This window comes from Sturnira hondurensis, unplaced genomic scaffold (assembly GCF_014824575.4).
Source record: "Sturnira hondurensis isolate 20B ecotype Veracruz unplaced genomic scaffold, ASM1482457v3 Scaffold0022908, whole genome shotgun sequence".
Taxonomy (NCBI): domain Eukaryota; kingdom Metazoa; phylum Chordata; class Mammalia; order Chiroptera; family Phyllostomidae; genus Sturnira; species Sturnira hondurensis.
In genome coordinates, this window is record NW_028095539.1 from 3,017,686 (window position 1) to 3,043,644 (window position 25,959).

A 25,959-nucleotide genomic window follows, 5' to 3' on the forward strand; every position below is an offset into this window, starting at 1 on the left:
CGGGTGGGGATTGTGAGAAAGCTCGTTAAAGAAAAGACACACTGAATGTGCCTCGTCAGCCGTGAGACACACGAGGTCCCATTTCTTCAGTTCCACAGGTTTTTATTGAGCTTCTCTTTCTGCCTGTGCTGGTGTCCTGTACACAAACCCCAAGAAGGCCCCGCCTCCCCATGAGCCCTCCCCAGTCCCTGGCCATTCGAGGGTGGACGGGACTGCAGGCCCGGTAAATGATGGGGCCCAGAAGCCAGGAGAGGCGCTGGGCTGGGCCTGGTGAGGGAGGGCTGGAGAGGGACTCGAGGGCTCAGAGGTGTGGCAGTGGGGTCACCACTTGCCCCTGCCGTGCTATCAAGCTTGGAGGCCCCTGGTGCTTCGTGGAAGGGGTGGTTGGTCACAGGCTGGGCCTCTGCTCACCTACAGGGCTCACACGGTTGTTTGCAGTTGTTTTTCTTGTTGCTGTGCCACCTATTCACACACCATGTGTACACACACCACACACGTGCATGTACCAACACACATGTGTGCCTCCCACACGTGCGCGCACACCACACACACCGCATGTGCGCGTACACATCTTATGTGTGTGCCACCCCACACACGCACACACCTACAAGTGTGTGCACACATCTCACATGCGTGCATTTGCCGTGCCCCACACATGCATGTGCACATGTCGAGTGCATGTATGCACTTTGCGCATGCACACACACACCTCATTACCAACCAGTTGCCGTCCAGGCCCAGGGCATGGGTTCATCAGGCCCTGCCCAAAGGGCCCAGGGAGAGAAGGCGAATGTCTCCTGTCTCATTGGGAAAATCCGAGAAAGAGACGAACGTGCAGGGTCCACGCCCCCGAGCGGGCGCCGCTCAGCGCCCACTCACTCCTTCCTTCGGTCCCTTCGGCAATTTGAAACCATTTCTCTGTGCTGAGAAATGGCCTTCCTGCTTTAATGTTCCAACTTCAAAGATTACTTTCGAAGTAAAGTTTTTCCAGTGAAATTCCAAAGGTTTTACACATGTGTGAGGGGAGGAGTTTGGCTGTTAAAGTGTGTGCGCCCTGCCCCCCAGCCCCCTCGACTACAGAGGTTCTGCACCGGCCTGCGCTTTGTTCTCTTAAACGGTACACCAGCGTGCTCACCACCGCGCAGCACGCTGCCGCGGCCTCCGCCTGCCCCCGCGAGTCTGAACCTCGTTCCGCAAAGCCTGGTGGGGCAACGTGCACTTTTTATTGCCAGAGGAAAGTTTCCCTGTCTGGCACTGTTCACAACCCGCAGCTGCTCCCCGAACCCCAGTCTCTGTAACCGCGAAAGCCACAGTGGCCTGGGGCTGGGGAATGGACTGGTGGCGCCCCAGGTACAGCCGAAAGGATTTGTTTTATTTTTCGATTACAGTTTGCACTCAGTGCTTTTTGGTATTACTTTCAGGTGTACCGAAGGGATTTAAGGGTAGGGGTGAGTTCGCAGTGGCTGTTGGCGTGGGTGTGGCTGGTTTTCATCTGACCACAGAGCCCTCGACAGTCCCATGTTATGGCTTTGCTGTTGTGCGTGATTTTAGAACGATAAACTTTGATAAAGCCATCTTGAAAAATCTCTCCCCAATACAGTAATTAGGCCGTAAATGTTTTCATAGGATAATTTCCCAAGATAGTCCCAAAGGCTCATAATTTTTCCCACAAAATACGGTAACTAAAAGTAAAACATTTTGATGAACCTGTGGAACTAATGGTTCTATAAATAAAAATCGACGTCATTTATAAGTTATTTAAATAAATTTGGTCACTAAAATAAATTCCTCCCTGTATTACATCACCGTTAATAATTTTAACTGTGAGTTTGTTTATGTGAGAAGGAATCGGGCCGAGACCCTGGATTCCTCCAACCAGGCTGTTGGTGTACTTGCTGAGGTCCCATGGAGGCCCCTCTGACTCCCCACCTCGGGGTGTCCCAAACATTGGCAGGAGCTCGGCTGAGTCCTACAGGCAGCCGCAGAGCTAGGGAGGAAAAGGACCCATTGTTCTCAGGCCACCTCGACTCTGCAGCCCCTCTGCTCTCGGAACTGAGGTTTGCTAGGACGGCATCTTCTGATGGAGGCTGACTTCATCCGCGCCGCACGCTGGTCTGTCTGGTGACGGCCCTGCTCTGTGGCATCTAAGGCCGTGGTCAGGGCTTGCTTCACCCCAGCAGCGCGGGCCAGGAGAGCCCCTCTTCAATACCCACTTATAAAAATCAGGGGGGAAAAGGCCTCTTAAAATTCTCAAACCACCTTTACCCTTGAAGTATTCCTGGGGCCCCTGCTTCTCCCAAACCATCCAGAACCCCGTGCTTCGTGCCTCCTGCTTCCATCCTCAGGCCACAAGTTAACCAGCCCTGCCGGGTCAGAGCCCTGCTGCCCTGCACTGGGGAGTCCCCACTCTCCATCCCCTCCCACTCTTCATCCCACCCGGTGGCGGCGCGGGGGGCTCATCCCGCGCAGAGCAGCGTCCAGCTGCGCCCGGCCGCATTCCACTGTGTAATTGATCCCAGACTCCTCTGCACCCCTCCCCAGCTATACCTTCATTTTCTCAGCACTTGGCGACTCCCTCTTCCCTTCCAGCACCAGCGGTCAGCTCTTTGGTGGGGTCAGTTTACTGAAAGAAGCAATCACTTCAAGGAAGTTATGGCTTTTGTAGGAGGAAGGTGGGAGGCAGCCATTTGGGCTGAAATTCAGGTGCTGTGTGTCTGTTGGGGTTACTGGCTGGCTAGACACCCACTCATGGCATCCCAGTTTGACAGATGACGAGTTATTTCATGTCCTGACCTTCCGGTTTCCACCAGTAATGGACACTCTAAGTGTGAGGACAGAGCTCCCTTCACTTCTCCCTTCTCGCCCTTTCATCTGCCTTCTGAACACCCCCAGGCAGACTTAGTGGAAATGGGGAAGTGTCCCATCTCATTCAACAGGGCAAAGAAAAGCGGGGTGGTGGAGTAGCACCCCGCTCCTTCCGGCCATTTGGGGTTTTCCAGGCAGAATGTTTAAAGGCGCACTGTGTTTTCACAGCCTTGGGTGAAAATGAAATCACGATTTGGCCCTTGGCCAACCTGGATGGAATAGTGCTGAGAGCCCGAACATCGGACGGGCCCTCTCTCCACCAGAGCTAAACAATGAAAACGAGCCCAGAGGGGCGTGCTCTCGAAGCACGCCTGTCACAGACGGTTTGGAATTCAGTCACGGTAGAGACTGAACTGCCTGTTAATGAATGACCCGGGCGCTCCAGGCACCCGGACCAGCAGCCCAGAGCATCCTCCCACAAGGGGCCACCTTTGACTTTGGGTTTTGGGGTCCCTTCCAGGCCTCCACTCAGACAATTTTTCCACTGACCCAACAAATGATTACACAGCAGCTGAGAGACACGTATTCAACACACAGGTCCGTTAGTGGCCCGCTGGGTTCCCTTGAGCAGGCCGGGAAACCTCTGAGCCCAGTGTCTCCATTCTGAAACTGGAACTGGGTCAGCCCCACAGGCGCAGGGTAGGAATGAGGATAAAGGAGATCGTGGGTGTTCAGCCACGTTGGGAAGTTACAAGGCACCCCACTGTCCATTGTGCGGTTGTTACAGCTCTGGCCCCCAAGCTGGATCGGAGCTCTCTTCTCTGGGTCTCTTCTCGCTTCCAGGCCGCTCCCTGCCCAGCCCATGCCCCTCGCCCTCCACAGCAGCCAGCCTGCGGGATTTGCTTCCTCTGAGAGGTCTGGGGTTTTTTGGTTGGTTTTTTTTTTTTTTTTTTTAGTTTTAAAAAATGTATGGAATACTCCTTGGAGCATTAAAGAAAGTAGTTTTTAAGAAGAGGCGCTTGGTTTCCTGCTGGGCCTTGCCTTTCAGGACGGTCCCTCCATCCCGATTCCGCGGTTTGCTGCTCCCCGCTGCCCGGGCCCTGAAAGCCTCACGTGGAGAAACCACTTACGGTGTCTTTTTAGGTCGTTAGGTCGTGTCCTTTCCCTCTTTGTTCGGACTAAAGCGTCTTTCAAAAAATACAGGGCCGATTTTCAAGTGGCTGGATATCATTACCCAGAGAAACCCTGGCAGGTTTAGGAGGAAAATCAAGAATCGAGTACAACTTAGAATATGTTCGTTCTTAGCTTCAAACCATGAGGAGCTCAATTTGAGTGAGGTCGCACAAGAAAAAGCCTTCTGTCTGGATTCCAGAAAGGACAGTCACAGGCTACCTGGATGTGTTACCTTTCTTTCCTGCCGTCGAAGGTAGAAGCCGTGGAAACCCTGAGCACCTGGGAAACTCCCTGCAGACAGACACACAGACCAGGGGCCTGCTGGGTTCCTTTCTTCTCATGGGGTCCGGGGGCTCCGTGCACGGAGGCTGTGGGCTGCAGGGGTGCCCAGGGTTAGGTCACACAGTAAGTGATCAGTAACAACGAGTGGAGTGCCCAGTTGTGTCTTGGCCCTGGTGTCACTTGACATCTTGCCCGAGAGGGTATAGGCGCTCTCGTGGCCTGGCCGCCTGCTCCTTGCCTCTCACAGCTGTAAAACAGGCTGGTCCCGTGGGCCCGCAAGGTTAGGGTCCAGCTCGGTGCCTGGCACAGAGAGTCCAAGGCTTTGACCAAGTGGCAGCCGTCACGGGCACCACAGAGCTGCCTGCCCCAGCGGCAGCCAGTGCCGTGGGGGACAGAGGGTCCCGATTGTGTGGAAGAGCGTCACGTAGCTAAACCTATGAGGCCCTTGGCTCGGGCACAGAGCGGAGGCGTTCATCGTGCCGGACTCCTCCTGGAGTCCCTCAGCACAAGTCTCCGAGGTTTGGGGCGGGAGTTTGTGTTTTTAATGAGCACACCAGGCCCGTGGGGCTCAGCTGGGGGTTTGGGAGCCTGTAGTTTGGAGAGAAAGAATGTGTTTCTTGGGGCGCGGGTGGGTGGCCAGCTTCCAGGATCTGTCTGTAAAGCACTAGCCAAGGCCACCACACTTGCTAGTCCCCACCGTTCCCTGTCCCTAGTTGGGGCTGGCCCCTGTCCACAGGGGTGCCGTTGTCCTCCAGAGGGAGGGCTGTGAGGTCAGAGTTGATTTTCGGTGGGTTGGCTTCACGGGAGGAGTTGCCTTGGCTGAGAAGCCATGTCCTCTGTGGTTTGGGCGGTCTGCCTGGGCTTTCCACTTGGGGCTCCCACTTGGAACTGTTCCGAGGGAAAGACCTGAGTCAGGGCCCCGCCCCGAGCTTGTGCCTCGGTTCTTGCCTCCCTCGCAAGAGATGAGTTCAAGTGGGAAACAACACGTGTCGTGGAAATGAGATAGCAGGTTTATTTATGAAACACATGAGCACGAAGCTGCAAGCAGGCATCCAGCTAGTCTGATGCCCCACAGATAGAGGGAATGAAGTTGTCAGTAAGTTTGCTAGTAAGTTCATTCTATACACTTGAGCCAAGGCTGCAAGTGTGCACTTGGCTAATAGGAGTGTGCCAACTACTGGGGTCCTGGGGTTAATACTTTACTCAGTTTCTAGGTTTCCCTCCTTCCCCCCTTCCAAACCTTGGGAATAATGTCCAGCGATGGAGGCCTTCTTTCTCAGCTAGTAAAGGCTCTTCGTCTTAGTGAAACTGCCACAAAGGCCCCCTTTCCCAGCACGGAGTTCAGGACTCCCCTCCTCCAACGCAGTCCCTGCTTGCGATAGTCGGAACGGCCCTCGATCTCGCCAGACCAGCTCAGCACTGCTGAGTCCGAGGTGAGACGTGTCTCCCGCCTCCTCCCTGCCTGAGTTTGCTACCCAGCCCACGTAACAAACCACTGTTTTCTCCCGGCCTGTGGCATCTGTAGGATCCTCAGCCATTCTGGAGGGGGCCTGCCTGTCTCCTCGAGGGGCCCCCTAGCCCTCTCCCAAATGAGTCTTCGACACACCCCACAGCCTCTAAACTGGACACAGTCCTGCCTGGCTGCGTGGGCTTGCTGAGGCTCTGATGGCCGAGCGGGGGCCAGGCCTCACTGCATAATGAGCTCCAACTTGGCTGCCGCTTGCTGGAGATGTCCCTGTGAAAGTCATGGGCAGTCAGGCCCAACGATCTCCACCTGAGAAAGGAAGGCAGTCCACAAAATAGGCCACTGAACTTCTGCCAGGGCCCTGCCCGTGTCCTCGGATTTGTTTATCCTCGGAACTCTAACTCCCCGTGTTAATTCGCAGCAGATGTGTTTCCGGCGGGGCCAGTGGGGCCCCAAGTGCCCTGCTTTGCTGCACTTTCCTGTGCAGGCAGCTGCTGCTGCCCCACTGCTTTCCAAACGCTCTTCTGTGGGACGGAGGGATCGGCGGATGTGGAGCCAGGAGCAGCCCGACAGGGGGCCAAAGGGGTGGGCATCCCCCATCGTGTCCAGGGCAGGACCAGGCGCCAGAGAGGTTTGCCTGAGCGTCGTCCTCTGTGAAGCGGGGGTGACGACGATGAGGGTGCAGACACGTGTGCCTCCCCTCTCGGGGTGATCGTGAGAAACCAGTCCACACATAGGCCACCTAGAGCAGGGTCTGCTCAGAGCAGGAGCTCAGGTGAGTGTGACCTGCCGCCGCCACCGCCCACTTTGGGATTTAAAGGCCTGGTGACCACTGAGCTGTGGGGACAAGCCCCTGTTGCTCCGGGTCCCTGCACGGAATGGCTGAGTGTGTGGTTAGAGCTGTGTTCTGGGGGCAGGAACACAGACAGGGACGTGCGTAGGGGAGGAGAAACCCGCCCTTCTGTCTCCGAAGAGGGTGGGGACAGGGCCTCGCTGCCTTTTCCATCGCATTGTCCCCGGTGGGCTTGTGCTCTGGCAGCAGAGCGCCGCCCCCCTGCGCCCCCCAAGACACCCCTGCAGGCTGGTGCTGTGGCTCCCCAGGGAGCGCCCTCTGTTGTCTGTGACCGACACTGCTGGGGAGTAGTTCGCACAGACTCCCGGGTTTGTGATTAAAGCAGTCGGGGACGGTTCTCACCATACGCGTGTGAAGAAGAAGAGCAGAACAGGAAGTCTCTCTTAAGCAGATGTTGTGCCGTGAGCCGTGGAAAAGCACCGATGTGTCGTCAGCCACGCACAGTCGTCTCAGGACTTGAAAGAAACCAAGGGAACATCTTTTCTACTAACCCAGCGTTTTTTAGCACCTAATATCATTTCACATTTAAAGGTGACAGCAATATCTTTAATGTTTTTCTATTGGATTAATAACGTTTAATGTTCAAAGCAATAAAGCGAAATGTTTTTGTGAGGGTGCTTTATATCACTAGTGGAAAATTCAAGTTAAAAAAAAAAAGACCACACACACAAAGTAATAGACGTCGAAAGCCATAAACTCCAAAGGGAGCCGGGCGCGGAGGTGGTTTTGTGGAGCCCCAGGGGGTGCAGGGCCTGCGCCCGCCCCAAGGGGGCGCCGGGCAGGGCGGTGTGCTCTCGCCCACGCCCCCAGCCATTCATCTGCACCCAGCAGCGGAATATGACAATGTTAGCATTTTTCATTTCCCTGACGTTACCATTAATAAAGCAATGATCCAAAAGGGGCTTTGCTGAGTCTGTTCTTTATGCTCCCATCACTCACGACTAGATAATTTCACCCAGGATCGTTTTAAAATTAAATGACGATAAAAACGCTCTGCTGTTCTGTGTTCACCAGTTCACAGAAGTCTATCAAGTCATTAATGTGTCATGACAAACTGTTCGATGGATACAAGAGTAATTAATTATTTGAATAAATAACAAGTTGAACTTGGGGCTTTGAACCGCGATGACACACGCATCCATTAAGGGCGTCTTGGAACCTTTTCGGGGCACCGGTATGAAGAGTTAAAATGCAGGCCAGGGGACTGGAAATGAGGAAGAACAATTTCATTTTGCCGGTGCAGGGTGACATTTTACAGGGAGAAAGCCAAAGTGTCACCTTTCCTTGCCCACGTGGAGAGCAGTGTTCAAAGTTCCCCGGCAGCGGCCATTTCCACTTACACTTGATCAGTGATGATTTCAGGGAACAATTATACAGATTTTCATAATCACCATTAATCCCCGCATATTTTTCAAGATAATTACCGCAATTATTACTTAGATTTCTCTTTTATATGCCCATTGTGGAAAGGAACAAGTACTTATTATACTGGATAGTTCAAAGAGCCTGGGATTAAAATCCTTTGTCATCTCTTTGCCCGCTATTTCAGCTCACGTTGCCTCTGAAAGTTCATCAGCTCTAGAAATTAGAGTGATATTAGCAGGCTCTATTATTAAGTGTTAAGGCGGAGCCCGGAGTGCGGTGAGAGGGGACGGTTGAATTGCGCGTTGGTGGGACTGCTGAGTTCGGTTGGAAGTGCTGTCATATGGTAGGAGATGCCCGTGACAGGCGCAGCCAGAGACGGTGGCAGCCTCACACCTATTTTCCATAATAGACTCACAGAGCGAACTCAAAACCAATATTTGGAGACTATGTTTTTGTGACATGCCCTTTAAAGGTTAATATTAAATCTGAAATCTGGGTAATTTACGGCATCGTACTTCCTATGCACGGCAACCACACAGAAGGACTCACACTCCCTGGTATTTCCAAGTCAGAGTGGGCATCAGGGCAGACATCAGCTCTGTCTCAAGCTGCCCCCTTTTGCTCATATCGAGTGTGTCCACTGGAGCCAAGTTTTGGAAAGTGGTGCACTGCTTTCAGGAGAAGCCATTGCCCAGGGAAACGTTTCTTGAAAATTCTGCTCATTGGAAACATACCTGGGTATGTCCAGTGTGTGTCCTGCTGTGCCCCAACCCAACATACGGGTGTGAAGCCTGCCGTCCCGCACCTGCTGTGGGGACCATTGGATCCAGCTCCCTGCGGGGGAGGACGGCCAGGCCTTTGGTCTTGATCTGGGAAGTCCAGTGTTTGAGCTTTCCACAAAGCAAGGAAAACATAAGGCATTGCAATGGCTCTTCAAATGATTAGTTTTATTATTCAGTTATGACCTGGTTCAGATGTACACGGTCTCTCGTGTTAGCACAAGCCGGGTTGAGGGTATGTGACCTCCCGTCTTTGCCTGCAGGTCCCTCTTCCTTTGGCCCTTAGATCTGTCGCTGTGACTGGTCTCAGCGACACCTCTCACGATGGCTGCCCCTCTGGGGCTCATGCCCCACCCTGGGCTCAGGCCTCAGCGCCAGCCCTCATCCTGAGTTCTCATGCTCACTCAGGGGTGCCCAGGCCCCGGGGAGCGTGATCCCGAGAATCTAGGTCAGGGGATCTCTGTGCTATTTTTAACCTGTGGACAGTCTCTCTTCGAATCTTAGATGAAATTTATGACACGTTTGTCCCTCTCCACTGTGTGTGGCACTTCAGCCAACTGCCCTGCGACTAAGGCACTTGGGCAAGTAACCAAGCATGACAAGTTGACTCGTTGATCCTGGGATCAGAGAAATGGGGTTGAGATGTCCCTTTTTCACAGGGTCCTAAAGACTTCCCGTTACAAAGTGCAGCTTCCTTCCAGGTGGTGGTCTTCGTTCACCTCTTCCTTGCAGGCCCTAGGCCAGCATGGAGTGCGTCATCGGGCAAGGACGTTGGGACATGTGATTAGAGCTCACCCTAGGTGAACAGACCACCGATTCAATGCACCTCAAAGGGGTAACGTTTCAGCCAGTTTCAGGGGCTCCTCAGCAGGAATGGGTCCTCTGCACAGCAAGGAGGGGGCATATCACATACAGAATGCGTGACTCGGTCAGAAAAGGGTGTGGCGTGTGGGTTGGGACCTGTGAGGGCCTGGATGGTGGCACTTGGACATCACCCTGTGAACTTCAGGGAACAAAGTGTTTAAGGGAGGGAATGAAGAAGCAAGACCTGCCTTTGAAAGCTGACTCTGTAGGTCTCTGCAGTGGGCACGTGGTCTCGGCCATGAGTGATGTGGTCAAGTGATAGCCCCTTAACATCTTCTAGGTCCTTGCAGCTTCCTGTCACCCTCCGGGTTATACTTTTCCACCCCCACCTTCAAATGACATCTTCGTGTCCTGTAGGAAGGTGTTCCTGCCTCATGCTTCACATGGGTTTCATCTTCACTTTGAGCAAAATGCAGTTGGTCTCTGCCCCAAGCCCTTAAGTACTTGGCAAGTTTTAAAAAGCATTTCTGTAGCGGAGTGAGAATGTCCGTACTCCCGTACCTGGAGTTCCTCGTGGGTGCACAGTCTGGGGCAGCCACGGAGAGCCCTGCTCTCTGGACTCCCGTACCCCCTGCTCCACAGCGAAGAAACCCACACCGAGCTGAAGGGAGGCAGGGGTCCTGTTCCAAGCCCACCCTCCACCCCCAGCTGCTCTGAAGAAGGGCTGGAGGACTCTGGGACTGTGGAATGGCAGAGTGGCCCCACACGATGACGAAAGTGGCAGTTACTGGCAGGCGTTTTGTGTAGAGATGAGGGGACTGAGAAATATGGAGGGGGGCTTCCTGATGACCCGTGCCAAACAGAAGCCTGGAGAATATTCGTGGTGTGCAGGCACCTCTGCTGTGAAGAGTATGGCATCTCCTACGGACGAGGCAAATGAATTCCTGACAGGGATAGTTTCCTTCCCTCCTCTTCCAGGGGATACTAAGTAGCCCGAGCCCACCTGGGGCCTTGCTTCTACCATTGACCTTGACCTGGACCACCGGAGAGGGCAGGTGCCAGAGAGAGCTGTGTGGTCCAGGGCCCCCAGTGCGGTCCTCCTGGGCAGGTCTTGCTTCTGCCCCTTCAGAAACCTTTGGACTGGGGCTCACAGCCCACCAGCTCTGTAATTTAATGTGGCTGCACTTCTGTTTGTATGTAAAAGATGGGGCTCACAGCCCACCAGCTCTGTAATTTAATGTGGCTGCACTTCTGTTTGTATGTAAAAGAAGGTAGGAAAAGAAAAAGTTCTCCCACCTTAGAAAGGCATTGACCTCTATTGCGGGGATGATGACGATGATGAGTTATTGAGCACCTGTTTGTACCTGGGGCTCCGGGTTTTTATTTCATGGAAATGCCTCAGCAATCCAGGTACTATTACCCCCTTCCTTCTACTGTGGAGGAAGGAGGGGCACAGAGATTAAGTTTCGGTTCTAAATCGAAGGTGGGGCGGAGGACCTGATCCCAACTCGTTCCTGGGAAGAATGGCTGCATGCTCTGAGACTCGGCCACAGCAGCTGCAGGTCGGGCTGGGCCGCCCCTCCTTGGTTGCCAGTTCACCCCCTGAGCAGTGCTGCAGAGTGGGCATGTTGCCCTTCCTTGACCGATGAAAGTCCGAAACTCAGAGGCTGAGGGTCTTGCCCGGAGCCCCACGGCCAGCCAGCGGCTGAGCTCACCCTGTCTGACTCCAGTGCCCACTCCTGCCTCCCCACGGGGCCACCTCCCACGTGGCGGACTCAGGAGGGTCTCGACGTGGCTGACGAATCACTCCTTTTGACTTATGAATAACATGGCAAAACAAATTACCTTGGCGATCTAGACGGAAGTTGTTGGCCTTGTGTAAACTCAGTTCCCGAGTAGACAGCTCTGGAGGCATCTACAAGGAATGTCTTCCAAGGAACATCCCCCAAATCGCCAAGAATGTAGACTGCTCGGTGTTTTGGTTTGCAAATGAGTTTTGAGAAATGGCCTTGAGATCTTGAGGGGTTGGCATTTTTCCCATACGAGTTGTGGAGGACTTTTGAACCACGGTGGGAGAGGGGAGAAGAAAGGCCGGGTGCTGATTACTTGCAGCTCCAAGCCCCGAACCAGCACAGAATGAAAGCCCCGCCCCCCCACTACAGCGGTGGGTAGTTTTATCCTGAGAACGACTGCCTGCCGGGAGGCACGTTGCTCGCCACCACCTCTGCAAGTACGTCTGAGGTGCCACAACTCAAGTTCACTTAACACGGCCTGACAACCGTAAACAGATAATTGAGATGCTGGTAATAGAGTCTTTTTTAAATTTTACATTTTCTACCACACGGTTTTGTGACTCTGGCATGCACATTGAAATTAATGCACGTGTTGATTGGAGCATTTTTTTGAAGGGGTTGGCTGCCCTGAGCAGCTATGGGTACCCAAGGCGACGGGGTGGCCCTGGGTCTGGAGCCCTTGGGAACTGGCCCGCAGTGGGTTCGGGTTGAGCCTGTAGAAGTCCAAGGTGCATGTGTATTTGGAGGGGAAAATTCGGGGGCGTTTCTGAGGGACTGCCTTGGCATGTGAAATGAGAATTCTCCTATGAAGGAAGACGCAGGAGCCGTAACCCTGTCTGTTGCCAGGCAAAGTTCCCACAGATTCACGGCCCAGCTGCCAGTGCAAGCAAGAGTCCAAGTTCATGTCCAACCAATACAGCATGCAGAGTGGACTACTTCCCCAAAAACAGCAAAGGCAGGCATCCGGGTCAGTTGGGGAAAAAAGAAAATCGCCCCGCCCCACCTGTGCCTATTTTTAAGACGGATGCTATTCACATGGCAGCAGACTGGAGCTTTGTTGGAACCAAGCAGATTCTGTAAGCTCTCCCAATCCTCTTGACTCACAGCGCCTGGCTGTAAAAAGAACAGTTGAATGAGCTCATTGTTTCCTGGTTTTTTTCTCTAATGTATTTTACAAACACTCCGGTGACAGTCCTGACACGCTGATTCCTATGTAGTCGCACTTCAGTTTGGGATTACAGCATTAATAACAGAGTTCCATGCATCATGCCATTTTTAAGCATGATCGTTATGATAAAGGGCATATACTTAATTACAGGCCTGCTTAATTACAGCTCTGTTGAAGCTCGTTTGTTTAGGAGAATGCTAATTGTGCTACGAAGCCTGCGGCACTGCCTCACTTTCAGCGGCTGGAGGTGGCTCCCTGGATGCGCCGATCAGCGTTTTGTGAAAACTGCCACCAAAAAGAAAACCGAAAAAGAAAAAGAGGGAAATGCTATCCTGGCACTCAGAGGAAGCCTGCCTGGCATGCGCCCCTCGCTTCGCCTCTCCTGTCCCGTTGCCCTTTCTTTCACCCCACAGCAGCTCCCGAGACAGTGTCTGGTATCCCCACTTGACAGAGTGGGTCACTGAAGCTCAGGGAGGCAAGGCAGCCTGCCGGGCCACACCTCTGCCACCTACTCGGTTGGAGGGAAGGCCTAGGTCTGTGGACCCTGCCACACGCACTGCATGCCGCCTCGGGCTGGACGCTGGGCTCGAGTTCTGGCTCCCTCGAGCTACATAACTGCTCTGATCCTCAGTTTCCCGAAGTGGACCTTGCAAGTGATCCTGTCAATGGTTATTCGGTGCATGCTCACTACCTAGTCTGTGGGCGTATGTGTGGGTTTCCGCTCCTTTCCTCCTGCTGGTAGAACGGGGTACAAGAGAAGATATGTTACCTCTGAGCTTGGGGAGTCTTTGTTACGTCACTCAGGGAATTGCCTGGGCAGCGTGCATCACCGCCGTGTGCCTGGGAATGCCGCTTGAGGCCCCCACGAGGAAAGGGCAGGCTCTGTCCCTGTTTCTGGGTCACGACCACAGATCGGTCAGGCAGCATCTATGTGAGAACCCTATAAAAGCCCCAGGCTGACTGGGAAGGCAGGCTGGGGACGAACACGGAGCAGCCATGGCCCAGTGGTGGCTCTGTGAGCGCAGGGACCTCTCACTCCTGGCTCCGTCTCCAGCCCCCTGCCGTGTGTCACTCAGGGTAGGACTTGGCCATAGACGATGCTGGAACAAGGATCAGTCTCGGGGCTAAGAGTAGTGAAGGCGAGACACTGGCTTCAGCTACGGGAGGGAGGGGGGACGTCCTCCCCTGAGACGCCAGGGCGGAGGTGATTTATGAATGCGCTCTTGGAACACGTGAAAAACGTGCGCCGTTGATTTGGAGAATTATGTTTGGCAAACCTCTAGATATTTTAAAATACGGAGAGGCTGCCCAGATAAGGAGGGTAGAAATGCATGTTACAGAATTAGAAGGGGAGTTAGCGGTCCCACAGATCAGCTTTGTACCCAGCACACGGAGGCCCTCCCCAGCTCCGCGACACGTGGCCGCCTTCTGGGCCCTTGTCATCCAGCCCCACCCGTCCTTCCTCACGCCTTCCCGGAGGAGGGCAGCTGTCCCCCCCGAACCGCACCCCACCTCTCTAGCGCCTCTTCCTGTGGCAGCTCTGAGGGTGTGTGCAGACATTCGGTTGCGGCCACCTTCGATTCTCCTCTTTCTGGACCAGAGCCCCCATCTTGCTGAACTTCCCGTGTGCTGGGCACAGCGCTGGGCTCCGGGGTCCCAGCAGGGCAGCGATGAACAAAAATGGACAGTGTGGTGCCTTTCTGGAGCATCGGGCCCAACGGCCTCCTCTCCTCTCCTCCTGTGGTCTGGCTCCGGCTCCCTCACCATCCTCAGCCTCCAGGGAAGCTGCCGGATGACCCTCTGAGAATCCGGTCCTGGCACCGAACTCCAGACTGAGGTGGAGGTTCCCTGGCTCTGGCGCCAGGACGGTAGCACCATGCCTCACAATGGCATCACCCCCACCCCGCTTTTTAAGTGGGGACTCACATCGTTTAACCACAAACAATCGTGTTCAGACCCTCCGCGTCTCTTTCATTCCATCTAACACAGTCAGTGTTTGGATATAAAGTACAGGACTTAACATTGACCTTTCTTCTGTTGAATTTAGCCCATAATCCCAACTTTCTGAGATCTTCATTGGACTTCTCTGTTACCAGTTGGCAGACTGTCCTCCCTGACTCCCCACCGGCCATGTACTGGATGAGCACACTGTACACGTCTTCAGCGAAGTAATTGATACCGTCCTGGGCAACCTCCAGAGAGGTCGCTGGAGGTCAGCCTCAGTCTGTTAATCAGCTACTTGTACGTCGGGGCCAACCAGTTGGGGGTTCCCCTACCCTTCACGTTGTCCAGCCATATTTGTCTCTCTTACCCACTGGGGTAACATGAGGTATTTTGTCAAATGCTTTGCTAAAATCCACATCCTTTCAGCCTACCATAATCTTTAACATATTCGGTTTTTTAAATAAATGAAATTTGGCTCTCAGATTATCTGTTTGGCAAACTTGCACCGGCTCCCTGGGACCCTGGCCGCCTGGCAGAGAAGTCCACACGTGGATGGGACAGTTTTCGTTCCTCTGGAGTGAGCTCCCGTCCCCTCGGCCCCGCCCACGCGGTGCTCTCCACTCGCCGCCTTTTCTTCTGTGTTCTAGAAGAATGTGAAGAGTTTCGAACTGAGCCTGTGTTTCTATCACAAACTCTAAGATGCAGTGGTATCTTGTCCAAAATTTCCTCCCTTCTCTTCACAGGCTGCCTTTGGGCGGGGGGGCGGTGTGGAGCCCACAATGGCAGAGCATCTAGCCTCCCGTCTCCAGCCTCCTCGGAGCGCCTCTGTGAAAAAGCCACCTTGGAGCCCACCCGAGGACCAGAAGGCCTGCTTTCCCCACACCCCTTGGTTGCCCCCTAGGGGATTAGCCCTGCTCCGCCCTAGCCACGCCCCACCATCCGGCAGGGTCTCCAGGTGGGGGAGCAGGGACATCACCCAGGCAGGGCAGGTGTGGAAGGCCAGCTGGGCCTTGTGGCCGTGCACGGGTTCCCACTTCCTTAGGTCTTGTGGAGTGTGTGCATTTGTGTGTACATGTGTGTATTTATGTGTACACGTGTATGTAGATATAGAATATAAGACTGCATAGTGTGTTCCATAAACATGTAAAATAGACATGCATATACATTTACCTACATAAAAGTTTATTTACACAGAGTATGATATATGCACATAAAAATGCTATTATTGCTAATATCCAAGTTTTACAAGTTCCTTTTTCTGGGTCCCTTTATTTTTCTCCTCGATTTTGAGTTGCAGCCTTCCCAGGCCCATCAGCCAACCTGGGCAAACCCCTCTCCTATCTCGTCCTAACTGGCGAGGCAGGCGCCTGACAAACAGCCAGGGGTTGGGCCAGCGCGGCCCAGAAAGCCGGTCCTAGGTTCCCAGGCCTTTCTTTTCAAAGGCACACCTCGGGGGTTGGGGGTGGGGGGGCTTGAGTGAGCCTAGCGGAGGGGGTGGCTGTGCAACATTGCTCTCTCGTTCTCTTCCCTTTGGGGGGCAAGTGTGACCGAGCCTGGGGCTGGGAGGAGGCTCTTGTCTCCCACCCCAGTGCCTCCCAGCTCACTTCCCCTGGGAGCAATCGGGCCTTCACAGGTCACCTTACCACCTTTTCAGAACACAAGTTCTCTCAACACATGTTGACATTTAGACAGAAAACTGTCACCAAGGGAGAGGGTGTTCGTCACTGTATCTTAACAGATACCCCCAAACACTAATAAGGTCTTTAAACAACAGAGGCAGAAAACCTAGTGAAGGAATGGTGGGGGTTCTCGGCGTGGTGAGGGTGCTGAGAGGTGCTGTCGGAAAACCGCCCACCGGGTGGGCCGTGGGCGTGCCCCCTGAGCACGTTGCCCCAGGGCGCTCCCGGGGCTGGGCCTGGCCCTGCAGCCCGGAGGGAGCTGTGTGCAGAGAGGCGTCCAGAGTGGCATGGCCAGGCGGGTGGGCTTTGGGACTTTAAAGGGGGGGTAAAGAAGGCTGTGGCTTCTAGCACTTGACTTGGAATGGCCAGGAGGAGGGCAGCGCAGTAAAGGCGGGAGGGAAGGCTGAGGAAGAGCGGGTCTGGGGGGAAGGTGATCATGGGTCTGTGTGTGTGAACCCTGGGCGCACACGGCTCTTCCTGGCCCACGGGCCTGATCAGAGGAACTTAGAGCAGGGCCCCCCGGGAGGCCTGGGGAAGGCAGGATAATGGCCGTCGGAACCCTGAAGGGCCGGGTGTGGACAAAGCAGGGAATTTGGGTTCAGAAATTCCATTTCTACCTGATGCACTTGGGAGTCCCTGCTTGCTACCTGGGTGACCTTGGCAGACCTTGACCTCTCTGAGCTTCTGATCCCCAGTCTGTGGAATGAGCGGAAGGCAAGTACCACATGCCCGCTTTTCTCCCTGTGCAGGGAAGGGGCAAACATTTGGAGCCACGTGGGGTCAGCCCACATTGGGCAGACAGTGGCAGGAGCTGGGGAGGGAGCATGTCCTCCTCTTGGACCTCAAGCAGGACCTGGTCCTGCCCCTCCCTAGAAGGTGTGGTGGCCTGGTCACCAATTTCCCAGCTATGAATGAGTATGCACACACAGGCAGTCAGCTCTCGCTGGCCTGTTTGAGTGTGACCTGCTGTGTAAGGTTATTCGGGGCTTCTCCCCTCCTCGGGGGGAGCGTGGCTCTGTTCTCAGCCCTCAGCCAGTCTGTGTCTGGCTGTCGCAGCAGGTCATAGGCCCCCTGTGACGGGAAACCACAGGTGTCTGTCCTGGCCTGCCGCTGCACTTTGGACAACAGCCTTCTGCAGAAAAGGCGGGGGGGTGGGGCACGGGGGGAATCCAGGCCGCTGCTGGGACCAGCTGAGCTGGTTCTTCTTCAGACTTACCAGAGAAAGTTTCATTTTTTTTCCTTCCCTGAAATAAATTATGAATGTAGTTTAAAGTGAGCCATTTGGTTCATTTGGCTGCTCAGAGAGGATTTGTCCCATATTTATTTTCCTTTCTTTTATTTCCTCTTCTGTTGCTTTTCTTCATTCCGCACCTGGGATTCTTCTTTCTCAGGACTCAGAAAAATTGTCCACCGCTCATATATCAGAGGAGCCCCCATTTCAGATATTGGGGGACGCAAAGAACACATCTCCCGGAAACTGACTCACCGTGGCTTTTGTTCTGTCGCTTCATTTCTTCCTCAAACCTCGATTTACCGGAAACCAATCTGCTCACAGGGTGAGGCCCCACACCCACTGCTGGGCTGCAGATCCCAGCCCAATGGCTGGGACCAGCATAGGGTGGTGGAGGCCCCCCAGCCTCGGCCTGTTCCCAGCTCTGACGGAGAAGCCAGGCCCTCAGACGCTCCAGGGCCGAGAGCCTCGCCCTGGACGTGCCCCTCGTTCGGACCATCCGCCACACCACACTTGACCTGCTGAACGTGGTTTCAGTCCTTCTCTGCCGCTGCAGTTCACGAAGTGTGCCTGTCCTGGGGGAGAACATGCTAGTGGAGGCAGCCACCGGGTCACGGTTTCCTCTGTGTGCGTCTGATGGCAGTGGCCTGGGGACACAGTGGGTACAGGGCTGTGGAAGAGTGACGCCACTGACAGAAACACACACACTCTCCCCACATGCGTTTGCAGACCCTCCTTACCCTGTCTGTGCCGCCCTGTGAGACCAAGCAGGCTGGCGAGCCTGGCAGGGCTGGGACCCAGTTCACGGAGCTGGCCGAGCAGCCCTGCGGGCTGCTGTGTGCTGAGCGCTGGGCGGGCACCACACACACTACGCGCTCACAGGCACTTTTACTGCTGCATCCTCCTTTGAAACCCCACTTAAGAAGCTCATTCAAAGCCATGGCCAGGATTCAAACCCAGTCCGTCTGACTCCAGAACCACTGCTTCCTCCAGCCTAGACATTTCCCGTGAGCCTGACATCCCGGGGTGTGGTGCTCTCAGCTGAGAGAATGTCTGACCGCCTGCTGCGGCCCACCTCACAAGCACGGGTCTGTCCCTCTCAGTCTCGTGCGCCTCTGCCCTGCGGACAGCCCTCAGTGGCTCCACAGCTCACAGGCCGGAGGCCCGGCTCCCAGGGTGGACGCTGGGCCCTCCTCCACTCCCGCAGCTCTGCCCACACAACTGTCTGGTCTCCAGGGGAGGTGCGAGCGACTGTCTCCCGCACCAGCTGTGTGTCCCCGGAGCAGGGACAGCACCTGTCCCCCTCAACCCCACTCACCTGCATGCGGGTCGGTTGCTCCAGCCACCCACTGGCTTGTGCTACGTTGATGTCTCAGTTTTGAGCATGATGTCTACAATGCCATTTTCTCTTTTTTCTTCTTTTGTAGCAATGGATGGTGTGCCTTTTATGATCTCAGAGAAGTTTTCTTGTGTTCCAGAAAGTGTAAGTTTTATGCGTGATTTCCCTTCCCTCCCACCACCCCTGCCCGGTGCCATGCAGGACTCCTGGTGGCCCCCACACCCCGGCTCCATGAGAATCATTTCTGCAGGCATGTCCTTCCCCTTCCCAGCCTGGCGGACGCTCAGCCCTGCGCAGGCTGCCTGAGAGCTGGGAGTGGGTTGAGGACCCTCTGAGCCCCTTTGGCTAAGGCTGCCCATTGCAGGGACTTGAGAATGAACGAAAGAGGGAGCGAGACAGACCAGCAAACTTGGACACAGCTGAGCCTCTTTGTTTCAAATGTGATGGTTCATTGAATCAACTTCACTCGGTTTCCAAGTTCAGCTTAATTTTTGTTCTTTTTTTACTTAACGACGGTGTCTTAAAAAACGGAGGCTGCCTCATTTCTTCCACTTTAATTGGAGGCCCATGCAGGGCTGAGCTGGCCCTGCCATGCAGGGTCTCACAGGGGTGGGTTTCCCACTTAGTGCTGGCCAGCATTGGCACCATGGCACCCGTGAGCAAGCAGAGGCCCCCAAGCTGTCTTTTAGCAACCAAGGCACTGAGAAAGCTGGTTGGGCCCAAGGGCCAGAACGCAGACCTGAGAGGCACCACCGCACAGGCGCTGGGTGGCTGTGGGCTGGGGCTACAGGCCCTGCCGGGCACCCCGGGGCCCTTGCTCTGATGGTGCCTGACCCCCCAGTGGCAGTGCCCCTCCCCCGCCTCAGCGCTGCAGCCTGGCCCATGCTGGCGCGATAGACTTGTTTCTGGGTTGTTGTTGTTTTGGAGTTTTTTAATCCTTTCTGAAGAAGTTTGCTTTGAGCAGCTAATAAACATGAAGGCCCTGGCTTGGGCACCAGCTAAAGAATCCTTCAGTGTTCTCCTTGGATCCAGCTGAAAACCACCCGGCTTGCGGTTTGACCTGCTCTGTAGTTTCCATTTTCATGAAATATAATAGGCCTCCTCTGAACCCTTCTGGTAAGCAGTTTAATCTTGAAAAATGCTCCTGACGTGACATGCGGAGCATGAGTAACTTCAGCCGACTCCACTTGGCCGCGTTGCCATGGAGACGCTGGCGCCTCTCCTGCCCGCTCCCTTGGAGAGGCAGTTCTGTCCTGCGCACCAGCTCCAGTCGGGAAAGTTTAGCGGGGCAGTCAGAACCCAAGGATACAACAGCTGGACCTCCGCCGGATCCCGCGCAGCGCGGGCAGGCGGCCCCGCGCTCGCGCCGCTCGCACCGCTCGGGCTGGCAGCAGGTGAGAGCCGAACATTTTCCTGGCTACTGGCAGCGCGGCCCCGGGAGCTGAGTGCCTAATTCGGTGGCCCTGTCCCAAGATCGCCCTCACTAATGTGCTGCTACCAGGACGCTGCCGACTCAGCAAGTGCTGGAGGCGTGCGGACTCGCGCCAGGTCTGGTGCCAAGAGCTTCCCTGTGCTTCTCTCGTTTAATCCTCCCAGCAGCCCAGCCGGGAGGGCCGCCCACGCTGCTTTTTAACAGGAGAGGAAATGATGAAGTGATTTAACCTGCGGCTGCATGGCCAGGAGGCACGGGCCGGTTTTGAGTCCTGGTGCTTGGACTTCTAGGCCAGCCTCTCTCTAACCTCGCCTTACAGGCCACCCCACCGGCCGGGCTCGGGCTCCGCCCCCTCCTCTGGGCTGCAGTTCAGAACCATGAAGGCCCTGGGGTTTGTAGAAGGCTCTCGGGTTTCACTTGTTCACCCCCAGCTGCTGGCCTGGGCCACAGGAGGCAGGGCCAGCACCCTCCTGGGGACCAGGCAGGGGGGCCTCAGAGACAGTCCCCTGTGCCCCACCATGCATTTCAGCCCAGGCTTCTCTGGGCCTCCAGCTGACTCACATGGCCATGTGGGTTTGATGTTTCATGCTGTTTGAAAAGCCAGCATCTTTTTTTTAAGTCACCTCCCATATTCATGAAATTGTAGAAGCATCCATGGAAATGAAATACTATTTTTCACCACCATTGATTTTGCAAATGATAACTGATAGGCAGTTACTTCATTCACCTTGCATTTTCAAAGGCCTGGCATTCCCTCAGCTCCTTCCCTGGACACCTGGAGCCCCGGACAAGAGATTCGCTACTGGCCTCCTGGAACTCCTTAGGCACATTCCACCGCGGAGACTCAGCAGTCAGGGCGGCCTCTGCGGAAGCCTTGGGCAGCTCCAGCCCCACAGCTGCCCAAAGAAAGCAAACTGGCTTTTCACATGGGCAGGGAGCAGAGAGGCAGGAGTTACTGGTGGCAGTCGCTGTCTTTCAGGATGGTCGTGGTCCTCCCGGGTGCTAAAGACAGGTGACTAAACGGGGGTCTCTCCTGGAGGGGACAGACCCCACTGACAGGTTTTCTGGACGTATGTTCCTGGGCCATTTGCCCTCACAGACCGCCACAGGGTCACACTGACGGGACTCCGAGGAAGGGGGTGGAGAAAACATGAGATCACATAGGGTGGTGCGGGTTTCACACGATTGTGCAACCAGAGTCAGTGTGAAGGGGTGTTTTCCATCCCTTTGAAAGGAGCACTTGGTCTGTTTGCAGATGCAGCCCTTTGACCTGCTGGGCATCACCATCAAATCTCTGGCAGAAATTGAGAAAGAGGTAAGCAAACCGCCTGGAGTCGGGGAGGGGCCGGAGCCGTCACTCAGCCACCCTGGGTCTCTCCTGTCCTCGGGGGTCCCTCCCAGGAACCGGAAGGACCTGGGTGTGGGGCATCACTTTGAGAAAAGCCCTTATATTTCCCTCAAATGTATTGCCTGGAAAAAGAAACTCACATTTAATATCGTTACTACTTCAAGTCAAACATGGCCAGCATCTCGTCCTGAGTCAGAAGGTTTTAAGGGACAGGCAGAACAACCCCTTGTGCTTTATTTTTAAAAATGTCTCAGCTTAAAGAAGGTGCGGTTGGGGGATGGGCGTGGAGTCGACTTTTCCACCACCTTCTGTTGTAGGACGCGCCACCAGTGGGGGTTTGGGGACATGTCCCAGCCCCTGCGTGGTTTACGGGGTTGGGGTACACCCCACAGTGTGTGATGAACCACACCCCATTTAGCAGCTCGGTTTGAAACAGTTGGGGTGCTTTCCTAATGAAGAAACCCAAGACAGGGGCACATGTGACAACTCGGGAGAAAGAACGCCGAGATAAAGGAGTCAGACTGGAGATCAGACCCACCCGTGTGCCCCCGCTTTCCCGAGACAGCCCTGGCGCGCGCGCCACCTTTTATGTATGGAAGCTGCTCGGCAGTCACACGCTTGCAGCCAGCTCTCCACGGAGAGGGGCATTTGTCTCAGAGATGGAAGCGGTAGAGCCATTTCCATATCCCGGCCCCTTTGGGTTTTCTCCCGTGTACCCCGCCAGCAGAAGCAGGCTGCATTATTGAAAGATGGCTGAAACCAAGGAAAATTGAATCAATGTGGTACGACAAATTTCCAAACCTGTCACAACAAAAACAAGACAAAAAAGTCCCCTTTGTCTTTGACTTTCAGTAAATCATAGAAACCAACTTGATTGTCATCTATAGATTTTCGGGGGGGCGGAGTAAACTCAGGAAAAAGGACGGCTGGCTAGCACACTGGAGACGCGCACACAGAACTCCATGTTAGCACCTCTCACAATCGAGAGAGCCTGCTCACGGCCGGCCTGTGCGTGGGGCCCGTTTCCCGTGGCACTTGGTGGGCGCTTCCTGCTCTGGCTGCAGGTGGTAAAGAGGGGCACAGCCTGTGGCCTGTTTAGCATGGTCAAGTTCATACAGACAGAGGTCTAACCCAGCTCCACACTGATGGGGGGGAGACCCACCCCCTTTCTGTGTGAAGCCCGAAGCTCGAATCTCGGTGGAACCCATCTCCCAGGGTTTTCACGAATACAAATGCATGTATGTCAGAAGCGCTGGCACACGGGCGCCCCTCGCCGTGGGTTGGGTGTCGTGAGGTGGCATGTGCTGGAGATGGGGCCCCCATCTGAGTGTTGCTTTCTCTGTCTGGGGTCCTCTGAGCGCTCACTGGGCGTGGCGGGAACCCCACGCTGACCAAGTGGGCCTTGCTGCTCCCCAGTTCGTGGGTCGGAAATGGAGACTCTGAGAAGTGAAGCAAGTTGCCCAGGCTGTTTGAGACCTGGCGCGTCAAACTCCAAGTCCTCTCCATTGGGAATTAAAGTCTGTGGCTCTATGAACCTCTGAGGGGCTGATGGGGCCAGTGAGGTATGTGGGACCAGTGGACCTGTGTTCTGACCCTGGCCTTCGAGTCACAGGATGGGGTGACTTTGAGTCGCAGGATGGAGTGAGGTAGGCAGGGGCCAGGGCAGGGCCCGCGCATGTGGCAGAAACCACTGCCAACCCAGCCCTCTCCCTGCTCTAAGGACAGAAGTCCGGCCCAAAGCCAAGTGCGGTCAGACTGTCCCGTCTTGAAGTCGGACGCCCTGCGCAGAGCCTGTGGGGCAGATACACTCTGTAGTCAGCTGCCCTGGGCATGAGTCCAAGCTCTTCCATTTAGGCCTTCTGAGCCTCAGTTTCCTCTTCCGTAAAATTGGAACAGCAACAAAGATGCTTACCCTGAGGCATGTGTGGGGTTTGACTGAGAGAGGCCTGTGAATGGCTTAGGACAGTGCCCGCCTGGCTACCGATCAGTTCACTGCTGCTGTTGTCACGGTCACCATCACGGCTTTCCCTGTTCTCCCTGACCACGGTGGGGGCCGGGGTTGAACCCGCATAAGTCCAGCCCGTGCCAGCGTGGCACACTGCTCTGAGCTGGCAGCTGAGCAGTAACATCCTGGCTGGCCAAGCCTGGCTTTATGTCTCGTTTTTGGTGACGGGCGGGAACCACACATCTGTATTCTCTGTTGAAGGAAGTTAAAGTGGCGTTTAAAATGCAGGGAAATGGGGAAAGGCCAGAAATGTTAAACAGGGTGTGAAACCATCACAAATACCCTGCCGTCCAGAACGCTGTGGAGTCGAGCATTTAATCCGGGGATTTAGCTGTCGCCGGCACCGGCCATCCACGTGCATGTAATGGTGATTACTGTGCTGATTCCCACACACGTTGGTGAACGGCTCCGCCTTCTGCACAGTCAGAGGGTTTTCTCCGTAAATGAACCTGAACTTGCTCCTTTAGCCTCTGAACCCAGCCGGGGCGGGGGGGGGGGGGGCTCCTTTTTGTTCCCAGCATATCTGGCTGCTCTGGGAGGGGGGTGGCTTGGGCAGGAACAGCTCTGCCGGGCGGTTTTCTGTGGCCCATAAACCAGGGTGTCCCACGTTTGGGCGTCTCTGGGCCACACTGGTTGTCTTTGGTTACACACTAAATACATTGTGACTTGTCATCACAAAAAACATCTCCACATTTTAAGTAAATTTGCGATTTTGTGTTGGGCCGAATTCACAGCCACCCTGGGCCGCAGGTTGGACACCCCTACCTGAGTGTAAACTGTTACTTTGCCATGTTTTACGCTGCTGTGCATCTCCCACACCCTGTTCACAGGGACACCTGGGCCCGTGGTCCCAGTGGGGGAGGATACGGAAGGGCCTGGCCCTGAGGGCAACATGGTGCCCACATCCAGACCTTGATGGGTGTGCTTTCCTGCCCACGTGCACTTTACTTACCTGCACTGCCTGGGGGGTTTCTGAATTCAAGCCGGTGCTCACCGCCATTTTGCCCTGGGGCAGGTCACGCCATGCACGAGCCCCATTAGCCTGTCAGCCTTGAGCTTGGTGGTTAGGGACCAAAGGGGAACCTTCCGGGAGTCTGCCCAGGAGAGCTGTCCCTGGGTGGCCCCCACTTTAGTGTGGACCCACCGTGGACCCCAGCCTACCAACTCAAGAATTGCCAGGTGGAAAGAGGTAGGTGGGCAGGGCAGCTCAGCCCCCCAGAGGCCTGGTAAGCTCCAGGGAGAGGGTGAGGCTGGGACGAGGCTCTCCAGAAGTGAGGCCCAGAGCCACCTGCCCCTTGGACACTCAGGCACCAGGTGTTTGCAGAGACACTGGTGGACTCGGGGGCAGTGGGGGCAGCAGGGGTCAGTGGGGAGGCCAGCATTTGAGTGTGGATGCCTGGGGCAGCATGCCAAATCTGTAGCCGAGGTTTGACTCTGGGGTGGGTCCCCTAGTCTCCACCTGAGGTTGACCTACAGGCCCCCAGGTCCCATCCCTGGTTCATAGTTTAGGATTTCCCCAGTGGTTGTAGCCAAGCCAGCACTTGGGTTACTTTCATGAAAGACACCCAAAAAGGTTATGTGTTAAGGTCATGGTTAAAATCTGTGTATATGCTATCAAGCAAATTTCAAAGGAAAAAAAGCATCATAAAGCTGAAACCTCTTGCAACACAGAAATACGCGCAGGCAGTGTGGGTGGGTTGTTGAAAATGAACGAAGCCATGATTAATAAATCAAAATCTGACCGCCCCTGGCCCTTGACGGTGGTAGCAGGCCTGGTTCTGCCTGGCCAGGCTGCCTGTGTCCATCCTCAGTTCGTAGCAGGGGCGTTGCCAGGGAGTAAATTAGTCCCAGGCTTGAGAAAGTGAGATTTGGCTCATCTCCCCTCAGCCTGGGGAGGTGAACAGGGGGCTGGCCAAGGGCAGCTGGGATGGCACTGGGGAGGTTGCCTGGCCCCTCCCTGCAGGGTTGGGCAGCAGCTGGGCAACCCTGGGGGGCCAGGACCTGGTGAGGACCTCATTGTCCTCCCCACTGCCCGAACAAAAGGTTCTCTCTAGCTGGGACTCAGGAAAGTGTGATTTTGCAGCCGACCCCTGTGATGAAGCATCTTCTCTCCGAGTGCAGAGATGGGCATATAAATATTCTCTGTCTCTGCCGCTCTTTATTCTCCTTGTGAGCAGTCGCCCCATTTCTCCATCTGATGGATTCCCCATCGGGGCTGCCGCGGCAGCGCCTGGCCAGCCCTGCAGAGCGGGCGGCAGCTTCTGCAACAATTCCCGAGTCTTAGGTACCTTCCCCGGCCCGTTTGTGCTCCTCCCCGCCCACTGCCCTACCCTGCCTGGCTCACAGACCAATCTGTCCCGCGTCTCAAGGACTGATGGCCCTGAGACAGTGGCCTTGATGGTAGTAGATCTCATGCTGCGTGCACAACGACCTGCAAGCCTTTTAAAAATAGGAGCCAGCAATTCCTGTGATGGACGGGCACCCAGCGTGCCCT

General features: G+C 55.1%; 1 protein-coding gene across 3 annotated transcripts in view; it reads left to right on the plus strand.

The window, feature by feature from the left end:
• MVB12B (multivesicular body subunit 12B) overlaps positions 1 to 25,959 on the plus strand; it is a 151,636-nt gene that overhangs the window by 111,059 nt on the left and 14,618 nt on the right. For all 3 annotated transcript variants that reach the window (XM_037037044.1, XM_037037046.1, XM_037037045.1), the window contains exons 8-9: positions 18,769 to 18,824; positions 21,368 to 21,427. In XM_037037044.1, the coding sequence (XP_036892939.1) occupies positions 18,769 to 18,824; positions 21,368 to 21,427 (116 nt within the window). The remainder of the gene's footprint in view (positions 1 to 18,768; positions 18,825 to 21,367; positions 21,428 to 25,959) is intronic.